The sequence below is a fragment of the Glycine max genome, chromosome 2 (assembly GCF_000004515.6).
Source record: "Glycine max cultivar Williams 82 chromosome 2, Glycine_max_v4.0, whole genome shotgun sequence".
In the NCBI taxonomy this organism is placed as follows: Eukaryota; Viridiplantae; Streptophyta; class Magnoliopsida; order Fabales; family Fabaceae; genus Glycine; species Glycine max.
Genome location: NC_016089.4, coordinates 46625739 through 46638320, shown reverse-complemented (window position 1 = coordinate 46638320; position 12582 = coordinate 46625739). Strand labels below are relative to the sequence as shown.

Here is a 12582-nt window from a genome sequence, read left to right as displayed (position 1 = left end):
ATCTTAATCGATCTCTAAGTGATACACTGATACTTATTTAAGTTTTCTAATTTCCTTTTAAAAAAAAAGTTTTCTAATTTAAGAAAAAACACTTGATTACACATATATATAAAGATTGGTTGGAATTATATATGATAGTTCAACACTACAATTAATAATTTCTCCCTAAATAGTGCCCTTTATTTTTAGAATGACATCTTTTAATCCCTACCTTAGCCTCTTTTTGTTCTGTGCAGATGAAAGGCCAAGTCACCCATGCCACGTAAATCATGTGAGGCTACAACATATACACAACTTATTGAGTTTCTTCTCCGTCATATCGAAAAACCCTTATCCACATAGCTAATAATCTCTTGAACGTGTTTATAGTTATACAACCAGTGCTCACTGATAAATTTTTCAAATTACTTATAACAAGCTGTATCATAGACATACGCAGACCTCAGCTCAGATGACTTTTACTTCTGCTCTTGTCAGATGACCACGTAAATTTGATTTTGAAGCCTTATTACTTGAATCTCAAATTATAATTCATGATTCAAGCAATTCCCAAAGAAATTTTATATCATTTAAGGTTTTCTAATCTTTGAACGACCTTATTACTCTGTACATGCTAGTAAGGACTTTGGAGATTTGATTAATTTTCTTTAAGGTTTCATGTTTCTCCTTTTTAGCCATTGATTTTGATATGATATAAATCACTTACAAAGAATATTTAAGAATTCAATTGAATTTTATGGTGTGTATGAAAAATTATTAAAAAAAAGGAGGAAAGCTTATGTCAGGACTCAGGAGCAAAACTTTTGTAAACTAATTTTACTAAATATATGAAGGGTGGGAATTATAAGTCATTGTGTTCACGCACATGCGAAGCAGCTTATTATCTGTCTCTTAATACTAGTATAGATGTTGATATTGGCAATGTTAGAGTATCACATGCTAAAATTAAGTGTGGATTGCTGCCTCGAGAGTTACATCAATTCAAGGAATATCATCATTCTCTAATTGTTGCATCAAATGAGCAGGATATAGTAAATCTTATAATACCCTTTATGTGGCTTTTTAGGCCTTCGGCACTATATAACAGTTACTGCTAACCTTAGTTATGCAATATCTCAAATTGGAGAGTTTGTTGCTTACAAGACTTAAACAAAATTGCTTCCCACGAAAGGTATCTCTGTTCTAAAAAAACAACTCAATATATTGGGGTTAATTATTGGAATCCATGCCGTGTTACAAATTATCTACCTTAGTAAATTAGAAGCATAGGTTTTACGTGTGGTGGAATGCAGATGCACTCATAACTCATAAGGCGGTTAGGTGGAATTGGAAAAGACTCATAAATCATAACTGATGCCAATCATGCCATATTGTTACAAGTGGGGAGATAATTACAGAGCTAACATATATACTTGATCAATGCCATATATATATATATATATATAAATCCTATCCTTGAAGCAGAATTTCTCTTTGTAGGCTTTGTTGTGTGCTTGATCATTTGTGGACTTATCCAAAAATTAGCTTGCTGTCACTAATTGCTCACATGCATTATGTGGAGGTGCTTTCTAATGTTGCAGCTCCTCATATTTTCCTTATTGTTAATACACTGGACTGAAAATTTGAATGGCTCTTATCCGAACTTAGCTTGCCTATATTTAGCAGCATGGATTGGGAAAAGTAAATTCAAAATGATAAGGCGTCGAGGCATTTATATTGAAACTAGAATAAGTAGTTCTAATGCCTGTATAGGATTAAACAAGTTATAGGTAGTTAAGGATTTCATGATGTGACAAGAATAAATAAAGAGAAGTAATATTTTTTATTGAAAAGGCCAAAATTTTATTAATGCATAGAAACAAAACCCAGGTACAAGGAATTAATGCCTAAGTTTTGGAACAGAGTAATATCCATAACCCTTCTCCTTGTCACCACATTCCTCCTTAAGAAAGCAATTATTGCAACAACCAGTAGAAGAGTCGAGGCCGTAGAAGATGCAACCAGAATTTTAGCTAGACTCCAATGTCCTAACATGTAATCTTACAAAGTATTTTATCTTTTCACAAAAATGCACTAGCATTGATCAACAAAAATATTTTTTGTGTGTTTAGGTGATCCATCGTTCTAAGACTTTTATGAATGTCCAACAAATTAAGCTACAACTGCATAATACATGCATACCTGCAACGTCCGAAATTTCTTTGTTTTGGTGAGAATCAAAGTAACGACGCAAGTTAGTTCCAAATGATAGCTAAATGTGACCGAATATATACCTAACCACACTCCACCTAATGTCCAAAACAAAATTAATTCTTAAAGAATAAAAAGGTCATATTGGTACGTCTTTTTATTTTATTTTATTGGGTACAATCATTTATATAGAAAAGGGAAGTCAAGTGATTATGATTAGCAATCTTCCATGCGTCCTTAACTTTGAAGCCAAGCAATGTTTATAACCTCCAAACATAGTGTTCCTCTCGTAGTATCGCACCATATGGATCCTACTCAACCCACCATATCTCTTCATTTCACCCCTTCTAGATCACGGTTGTAATTACAACCTTTTTTTTTTTTCTTTCCTTTTTTCAATTGATATTACATGCATGATCTGGTTGAATATTTAATATATATCCAATTTCTCATACAACTCACTTTCACTTTATTTTTTTTCATATTTCTCTCTTTATTTCTCATTTGTTTTGTCACATCTATCATCTCTTTTTGTCATACACCCGTCAAAATTGGGATATGCGAATACCATTACTATTGAAGTATTTTGAATATGTTATAGGAAATGTTTCGTGAAATTAGGACAATATTCAAAAAATAGCAACTCCGGATATTTACTTAATTACTTGACATAAAAAATGACATATTATATATATGTAATATCTAGTTATCTTAATATTTATTTATTTATTTCATATTCATCCATCACAAAATATACTCTAAAAAAGGTAACTTTAATTGTCCCATCCCATTTAACATTCACGAAACATTTTTCTATTAATGGCTAGAAAGAAAACGAACAAGTTGCCGTAATTACACATTATAGTATTGCCATGTGGTGTAGTATAGCTTTCGCTTCTTATTCACTGGTCTCTTTTTTTTATATATATATATATATAAAACATTCACCGGTCTTTCTACCTAATACTAAGACAGTGTTAAAGTATAATTTATTAACTTATAATGATAATAATACGCCCTTCATGTATATATGATATATCTTATAGGGAGAAAGAAGAAGAAGAAATATAACTTTCTATGATTTTTGTCAAAAAAATGTGTAACTTAAGAAGGTCAAATCCTTTTAGTAGTAATTTTCTTTTGACAATTTTATTGTATTCAGTTTTATTTTGTCTGTTAACTATAATAGGAACACTTCGACACAAAAATAAAAGTGTAATGTTTATATATTTTTAATTTAAAAAATTGTCAACTAATTACAAATTATAAACTATTAAAGTAATTAAACAAATTAAAGGCAATGACTACTATAAAATCATATACGATAATATATACAATGGACTAATTCAATTGGTTAAGCATGTGAGTATTATACCTAAATTTTATTGTACTGTATCTAATTTCTATGGATAAAAAAATAATTATCTATAATTGGATGACGCAAACAAATGTTACATTAATGTCAATATATTTTGTTAATTAAATTTTAAAAAAAGTAAGTGGTACTCATATATTAGTTTTTTTTTTAATTTATCTCTTTCAATTATTTATCCTAATATATGATTCTCTTCTCTATCAATTTTATAAGTATATTTTGCATGCCTTAACTTCCTTTTATTTTCTACCATTTGATAAAAAAATAAAGTTCAGTAGTATTGACATGAATGTTTTAATTAAATTTACATTTTATGTTGACATAATATTTAGAAAGAAAAAAATAATTCACCCAAAAAAAAGTATTTAGAAAGAAAAACCGCAATTAGTTGTCAAAATAATCAAAGTACCTTGCTAACAATAAATATGGTATTAATTATAAGTCTTTTGTTTTGGTAAAAAATTAAAAACAATCAGTTTCTAATTATATCTTGACTAATTACTTCCCTTTATTTCCATTTTATTTTGACATTTTTTAACAATATAATAAATATGTTGACATGTTTTTAATAATATAATAAACAGTCAGTCAACAATTAATTTAATTAGTAGTATAAACACTCATTATAAATACAAAATATAGCTCTTGGTGTTCAGTTATGCGGCTATTTTTCTTTTCTGTAGGAATACTGATATACTTAATCATTAATCACAATTTTCCAACCTTACTAATTAAATTAGTGCTTATCAATAAGACAGAAATTGACCCCCCCCCCCCCCCCCCCCGGAACCGTTTTCCTTAACTCGCACATTTCCTCCTTTTCTCTTATCTTAATTTTTCTGTTTTGCTGTTCTTTCTGTCAAAGCAAAAAATTGTTGGCTATATTAACGAAAATAAAACATACATAGTGGCAGGGGAGAAAATATTAGAATCCTAGTAGCTAGGTTGGGTTTGGTGAATGGTTTCATGCAAATGAAGCCACCATTCTCACCTTCTTCTTCCCTTCTCAGAGGCAAAGCACGCCTCTCTCCCTACCTCTTCACCCTCATAGTTTTCATCCTCTTTGTCGCTATCCTCTATGGCGAAGACTTCATGTGCATCTTCGGTCAACAGTTCCAAAACTACTCTAATTACCCTCACAAACTCTCCTCCACAACCGGTGAGTTCATAGTTCACTCACTTTTTTCATTTTAATTACTCAGACTCAGTTACATTTTTAGTTCATAGGATTATCATCATGCGATTATGTATCCTAATTAAATTCGTCAAGCTTTTTTCTCATTTATAGCCAGGCTTTATTGTCGTAATTCTATCTAAATATTAACGACACTCACTGACACTCTTCTAATTATACGATAATAATATCGTGCATGTTCACTGCATAAATTATTATTTAACGACAACAAAAAATATGACTTAAAAATTTGATGAAACATGAGGAATGAAAATGGCTGAATTACATTTTCTAATAAGGCTTCTTTTTTTTTTTTTGTTTAATTTGTGGTATCATGCGATGTGATTTCTTGCTTGCTGAATTTTGAAACAACAGAGAGGGTGAAGAGGCAGAAGCTTCCGTTTGCGGTGGGGAAGGCGGAGGAAGGGTGTGACGTGTTCAGCGGAAGCTGGGTTCGGGACGAGTTGACTCGGCCGTTGTACGAGGAATCGGAATGTCCGTACATTCAGCCACAATTGACTTGTCAAGAACATGGACGACCCGACAAGGATTACCAGCATTGGAGGTGGCAACCTCACGGTTGCGATCTTCCCAAGTAAGCCATGTTTGGTTTAAATTTTTGGCAAAATTCATTTTGATGGAGTTTATAGTATTTGAAAAAAAAGCTTGTAACAGTTTCGTATAGTATTATTGCGTGTCCTTAATTTGTGTGTGTTTTACTTTACTTTACTTCACTTGATCTGAGTCATGATTATGTGGTACGTGACGGAACCACACCTATGTAGTAGTTTTGTAGGACAGTTTCTCTCTTTCCTTTATCTTTTATTTACGCCGGGGCAACGTATTCTAGGGTAGACGACCCTCCTACTCGTTCACTCTATATTTAGAGAGACGGCTTTAGAATTTAGTGGTGATGGGCTCATGTTAGAGAGTTTGCAACAATTAAGGTACTGTATAGTAGAGTGGAAAAAAAAAAAAGTTAAAATTAGATAAAAGTTTTAAATTAAAATACAGTGTAAAAAATGTGTATTATCTCATTTTTCGGCTAATTTTTCAGTAATACTCATTTAAATAAGATAAAGATTAAAGTTATACCTAATCATTTAAAGAATAATTCCAAAAATTCTCTTACAACATCAACACCAATTCATCATACTTTCTTTGTATGGTAAATTTGAACTATTTTATAATTTTAAAGTATTAAATGAATTTACTTTTTCATTTATTATTTTCTTTATAAAGTAATAGAAAGATTTGTAGATTCAATGGTAAACAGTATTTTTGTTTCACACAAGACAAATATAATGGTTTAATTTAAACTTTATTGTAGATTCAATGCTAGTTTGGTGCTCGAAACACTTCGTGGGAAAAGGATGATGTTTGTTGGTGATTCTCTTAACCGCGGTCAATATGTCTCTTTCGTGTGCCTTCTCCATAAACTCATTCCCGAGGATGGCAAATCAATGGAAACCTTTGATTCACTCACGGTATTCTCTATAAAGGTAAAAGAACTTTTTGGTCGATTCACTTTGTGATGTTTCTAGTTTTAGCTTTGTAATTATGCATTTTTTATTGATTTTATTGTGTTCAATTAGGAATACAATGCTACAATTGAGTTCTACTGGGCACCTTTTCTTCTTGAATCAAACTCAGACAATGCTGTCATTCATAGGATATCTGATAGGATTGTGAGAAAAGGTTCAATCAATAAGCATGGCAGAAATTGGAAAGGTGTTGACATTTTGGTATTCAACACCTATCTTTGGTGGATGACTGGCTTGAAGATGAAAATCTTGTATGTTTTTCTATTCTATTCAAAACAGAAATGGCTTTTCCATCTTTCATTTTTTTTCCTAAGAAGTTTGATAATAATACTTGATTTGTTCCTCAAATCTTTAGACTTGGATCTTTCGATGATGAAGTAAAAGAGATTGTTGAGCTCTCAACAGAGGATGCTTACGGCATGGCTATGAAAAGTATGCTTAGATGGGTTAGGTTGAATATGGATCCAAAGAAAACAAGAGTGTTTTTCACAAGCATGTCACCTTCACATGGAAAGTGAGTATAGCTCTCTCTCTCTCTCTCTCTTCATATTTTTCTAAGCTAAAAATGTGGTCATATTGACTATGGTTGTCATATTTCAATGTTCTTTACCAGCATCCAATGTGTGAATAACCTAATGTTTCATAAATAATATATGACAGGAGCATAGACTGGGGAGGTGAACCGGGAGGGAATTGTTACAATGAGACCACTCTAATTGATGATCCCACATATTGGGGCTCTGATTGTAGGAAGAGTATAATGGAAGTAATTGGAGGAGTGTTTAGCAAATCTAAAGTGCCCATTACATTTTTGAACATCACACAACTATCCAATTATCGTAGAGATGCACACACTTCAATCTACAAGAAGCAATGGAGTCCATTGACTCCAGAGCAATTAGCTAACCCTGTTAGTTATGCTGATTGTGTGCATTGGTGCTTACCTGGCCTTCAAGATACTTGGAATGAGCTTTTGTATGCCAAGTTATTTTATCCTTGAAAGTTGAAACTATTTCAAATATTAATACAATAGATCTTTTTTCGTTCTCGTGGATCATTCTACATTTGGTACTTCAAGTTGTAAATGGGAAAGAATGATCCTTGTGGCGATTATTCTTTATTTGTTTGGAAGTTCTGTTTGGAGATGATCACAAGCAAAAATCAAAGAAATGGAAATGGGATTTGTGCACAATAATAGTTGCCAATCAAAAAGAGTAGAAATATATGAGAAAAATTGAATTGATTTCTTCTATATTATGGAAGAAATGTTCAAAAAAATTGTTAGTTTTTCCATCCCTAAAACTTTCTTGAAAAATATAATTAGTTTGGTTATTTTTAGTTTTAAATTATATATATATATATATATATATATATATATATATATATATAATTTTCTTAAATAACATAAGATTTTATTCTTCTTAACTTTAGAAGGTGATGGCTTCCTCCAGTTCCCTTATAAGATCCACCATTTTTCATTAAAAAAAAAAGAGAAAAATATAAATAGTATCAGTGTTTTGTATTTTATTTTGCTTTCGATACTTCTGAAATAAAAAATAAAAAATTCAGTGCAAGAAGAAAAATATGTGAATTTGTAAATATTTTTATGAAATTATGGTTGTAGACTACTAGTTTAAAAAGCCTAAAAATGGCTTATGGAAGCATAAAAAAAAGACCACTAGTTAAAAAAAAAAATTCATGAATTTCTGATTATTCTTTGTCCACAACTTTCGTGAACTTCGCCTTTCATATTGTGTTGTTGTGCCAAAGATTGGGCCTGATATTGGCTTTCAAAATATTCGCTTTTAAGTAGGCCGTTTTGCTAAGTGCAATTTAGTAAAAGAAAGAAATTACGATGGATTTAAGCACCAAAACTTAAGTCTTTTCTTCCTGCTGTATTGTTCATTGTTAGGTTATTGCTTCCTGCAATATTTTCAGAATATTTTTTTAACCTTATGGAATGGTTATTCCAAAAGTAAAAAAAAGGAGTGTGTATTTCCGAATTGTTAGGCTATTGCTTCCTACATTTTGGAATAAATATTCCAGAAAAAAAAATGCAGGAAATAACATGGGAAATACAGAAAGCAATAGTCTCATTGTTATTCAATTCTCTCGAGTTAAAGAAATCCCAGTAGCATGTACACGTAGTAGTAGAGAGATTTTGCTATTTTGTTTTAGGCCCATGAAATTTACACTCCTAGTTTTTATCTTCTCAGTTCTCACCCCCCACATTTTTGTGAAATTTCTATTCTACTCATCACTTCACTTTCATTAGTCACTACTCCTTCTCCGACAGCATTTCAGTTGTTATTTTTTTATTTTTGCGTATCACCATACGATAGAAACTAATTTCTATTATGTAAAGATACACAACAGAAACCAATTGTTGTTGAGTATCATAAACAAGATTTTATTTAGACGATAGAAATTAATTTTTATCGAAAGTATTTTTGTGAAAAAAAAAAACTGGCGGATGAGAAGATCAAAAAGCGAAGTGTCAATATCATGAACCTTTGTTTTACGCATTACGTCATTAGACCCAAAGTAAAAAAGCATTATGCATGAACAAAAACAATGCTTTGCAACGAAAACGAGAATCATGTGAATGATAGATGAAATTTCGGTCGGTATTTAACACTATATACTTTTAATACATTTTAAATTGAAAATATTTTAAATTTGGATTTGACTGAATTTTTTAAAGAAAACTATTCTTTTTTTTAGGGAAAAAGAAAATTATTCTTAAATACACATGTTTAACAGCGGTAGAGAGAAAAAAAAACGATTTCTTACCGAAACTGATTTCTTACCTATATTTTTTAAAATGTGATTTTTTTTACTGTTATAACTTTTTATATTAATTTTTTTTAGTTGTTGATCATGAACAATGGTAAAAAAAATTAATAACATGATAGAAAGATTTATAAAAAATTTAAACAAAATAAATTTAATATAAAATTAACAACATGTGCAAATTAAAAAATTTATTTTTATATAAAAAAGTTAATATATATATATATATATATATATATAAATACAAAAAATAAATTAAAAATAATTAAAAAATATTTTTGAAAAAATTTGGAAAAAACTCAGTTAAGAAAAAAATGATTTCGAGTTTTTTTTAAAAAAATGTAGTTAAGAAATCGATTAGAAAATGGGATTTCTTAACTACCAAAACAAACAAAAAATAGAAAGTAAGAAATTAGTTTAACTTAAATAAATAATAAATTGTATTATTTATGTTAATAATTTTTTGATGTATTATTTGAATAAATAATTAATTTTTTCATATTATTTGGGATAAAAAAAACTCGTTGAAAGTGGAAATTGGATGTGAAGCTTAGGAGGGAAACAAATTCCAACACAAAGGGGGTACGGATGGGCCTGATCACTCCTCTTGGTACATTATTGTTTAGTGGAAAGAAACAGATACCAACACAAAGGGGGCAAGGATGGGTCAGATTTTTCTTTTTCATTTTTTTTTGAAAAATTATATATAATATATTAATTTAGTTTTTAATATAATAATATATAATTTTATGATTAATTAATTAATCATATAAATAAATATTTATATTATGTTTAAGTTTTTTTTTCTTAAAACTGATGAATATATATTTTTCCTTTTAATTACTCTCCTCAGAAGTATCGCATTAGGTCTTTTATATTAAGTTTATTTTATTTTCATAAATACTATTATTTTCATTTAGTTGTTAATATAAAAACTCCTACCTCTCTATATTTTAAAAAAAATTAAAAAAATGAAGAGAAAATCAAGTTTAAATAGAAAATGAGAGAATATAATTATATTAAAAATAGACTTTATATTAGCTAGTTGGATGGTTTTTTATGTGCAACGAAAACATAATAGTAGGAGTTTAGTTTATGATGTTAGTTAAGAGGTAAAATAGTAAAAAAAGAAAAACGTGGAGATTAAAAGTGAGTATCACCATTATAATAGTTAAAGGTAATTTTTTCTTAAAAAAGTTAAAGGTAATTTATTTGTCAATTTTAAATGTTTTATCTGTCTATAAATTTTTATTATATAATAAAATAAAATATTAATTTTTAATAATGAGCATATCTCCTATTATTTTTTTAGTTATTTGAAAATATTGATATTTTCTTTTGTAAAATTTTATTTTAATTTTAAATATTATCTATAATTTTGAAAATCTGTAAGACTTTTACTATAAGAAAATCGCAAATTAATGAGATTTGAGAGGGAATGTTTCTTCGAAAGGGATATTCACATATGAGGACAATTGTGGATTCGTAGGGAAGACAATGCTTGTGTTATAACACCTATGATGGATGGAGGGCAAGACATAAAAGTTTCTAGTATTATTGACCCTATCAACCATTGTTGGGACACATTAACACTATCAACCACATCTTATCACCACAAGATGTCCAAGCTATTGTCAGAGCACCTCTCTTGCCTATGGTAGAAGGAGATTCATGCATCTGGGCTCTTACTCAAAATGGTATGTACACTGTCCGTAGTGCTTATTATATGATTATATATAAATTTATAAATTATGATGAGCTGAAAGCTGAAGGAGATTGAAAATTGCTCTAGAATATTAATGTGCCCCATAGAGTGAATTTGTTAATGCAGGCTAGTAGGATCTTTTAAACATTAATTCGTCAACAAGTGGAGAATTTGGCGCAACTATTTTTTCAACTTATGCAGTCAGTAAACACTTCTCTACAACAACAAATATATATGGCATTATGGAGTATATGCAAGCAAAAGGGTATGTTAATGTTATCTTTGAGATGGACAGTAAAGAAGTAGGATACAACTTGAAGAGTTCCAATAGAGATGATTCCGATATAGGATCTGTTATTCAACATTGTAGGAACCTCTTAATTAATTTCAAATAAATCTTTAGATTTATCTTTTGTAAAGAGACAAAGTAAATGATGTTGCTCATAGGTTGTCTTGAGCTGACACAATCTTATCCTAGTCTTTCAATTTTCTATCATGTTACTAGTTGTATTGAATCTTTGATTATCAATGAAATGCCATTGGCTTTTGTGGAAAAAAAAGGGAAATATTTCTCAGCGAAGGATTATAGTAGGAAATGTCTTACCCCATAATTTTTTGCAAAATTGGAAAATTATATTTAGCAAGGAAACATTTCCATCACAAATCCCTGCTAAATGCTTTATGAAAGATAATTACTGAATTTGACAGAGTAATGAATACGGATAAATGGATAATTAATGCTAAATCCTTACACACTACTGCTAAGAACCTACCCTTTTTTTTTTTAGGATAAATGGATAATTAAGAACTTGTCCTTAAAAAGGTGATTGCCTTTCTCCTTTAATTTTGTTCGGTTGGGGAGATTCTGCTTTTCCTTTTGCCCCCCACTCAATGGGAGTGGGAGAGATGGTTCTGTGTCACACACACACACATATATATATATATATATATAAACCTGATAATGTATGAATTAATCATTTTTAATTCTTAAATTGTGCTTGCTGAGAGCACCTGCGCGAACATGTGGTGATTGCTAATAAAAACTGACGTAGTGTCAAATCTACCAGCAGATAAGTGCTGATATATAAGACGTGGCTGATATATAATTAAGGAACACCACAAACGGGTTCTTGTTGTCACTCCATCACACACACGTAGACGGTTCTTGTCATGCATTTTTCTTGGTTGGAGTGCAAATAATATCGAAACATAAGGATTTTATGGCATTCATTTTAATTCAAATTATGAAAATATCAACATATCATGTTATTGTTGGTACAAGTGGAACGCTCATAAATTTTTTTAAATAAGATTTCATTTTTTTAGTTTACACCACAAATATTTTTCAATTAAAAACAATTATAGCTAACAAAGTTATTTCTTTAAATATTTCATTATTTAAGATAATTACAGGTATAATACTTGAATCTTAATCCTACATTGATTAATTCATACGCTTGGTGATAAGTAAAATTTCGATTTGAGTTTTATAAATAATTAAAAAAATATTTACTAAAATGACGGGTCAAATTCTCTAATATAAATTAATCGTGAAGAATATTTTACATTAATACGATGGTAAAAAAATTATTATGAAAATTACTGGAATTTTTCACCAAAATAAAACAAATCAAAATATATAGTAAAGACTTTATACTTGCATGCCTACGACAAGCAAAATATCAATTTCTAGGTAGCTAGAGATATGCCACTATTGTTAATTTATGCACCCTTTACCTGCAAGGCTGACTCTCCAACCACACACACAGACACGAATATTTCTTTGGGATTAGGGAAGGTT

The 12582-nt window shown here is 29.8% G+C and overlaps 1 protein-coding gene and 1 long non-coding RNA gene across 2 annotated transcripts; both read left to right on the top strand.

The window, feature by feature from the left end:
* The first annotated feature begins 4347 nt into the window (after positions 1-4347).
* On the top strand, positions 4348-7331 carry LOC100785571 (protein trichome birefringence-like 33). The gene is made up of 6 exons (XM_014769996.2): positions 4348-4724; positions 5115-5334; positions 6070-6241; positions 6335-6534; positions 6639-6797; positions 6944-7331. The coding sequence occupies exons 1-6, from the start codon at positions 4532-4534 to the stop codon at positions 7281-7283; spliced, it is 1284 nt and encodes a 427-aa protein (XP_014625482.1). The 5' UTR covers positions 4348-4531; the 3' UTR covers positions 7284-7331.
* Positions 7332-10561: 3230 nt separating this feature from the next.
* Positions 10562-11356, top strand: LOC121173443 (uncharacterized). The gene is made up of 2 exons (XR_005888339.1): positions 10562-10773; positions 10908-11356. It is a non-coding gene; the product is annotated as an uncharacterized lncRNA (long non-coding RNA).
* Positions 11357-12582: the final 1226 nt, after the last annotated feature.

Coding starts and splice junctions, on each gene's coding strand:
- LOC100785571 (XM_014769996.2), top strand. CDS start 4,532: ATGCAAATGAAGCCACCATTCTCACCTTCTTCTTCCCTTCTCAGAGGC. Junction 4,725..5,114: donor CAAACTCTCCTCCACAACCG/GTGAGTTCATAG, acceptor TTGAAACAACAG/AGAGGGTGAAGAGGCAGAAG. Junction 6,242..6,334: donor TCACGGTATTCTCTATAAAG/GTAAAAGAACTT, acceptor GTGTTCAATTAG/GAATACAATGCTACAATTGA.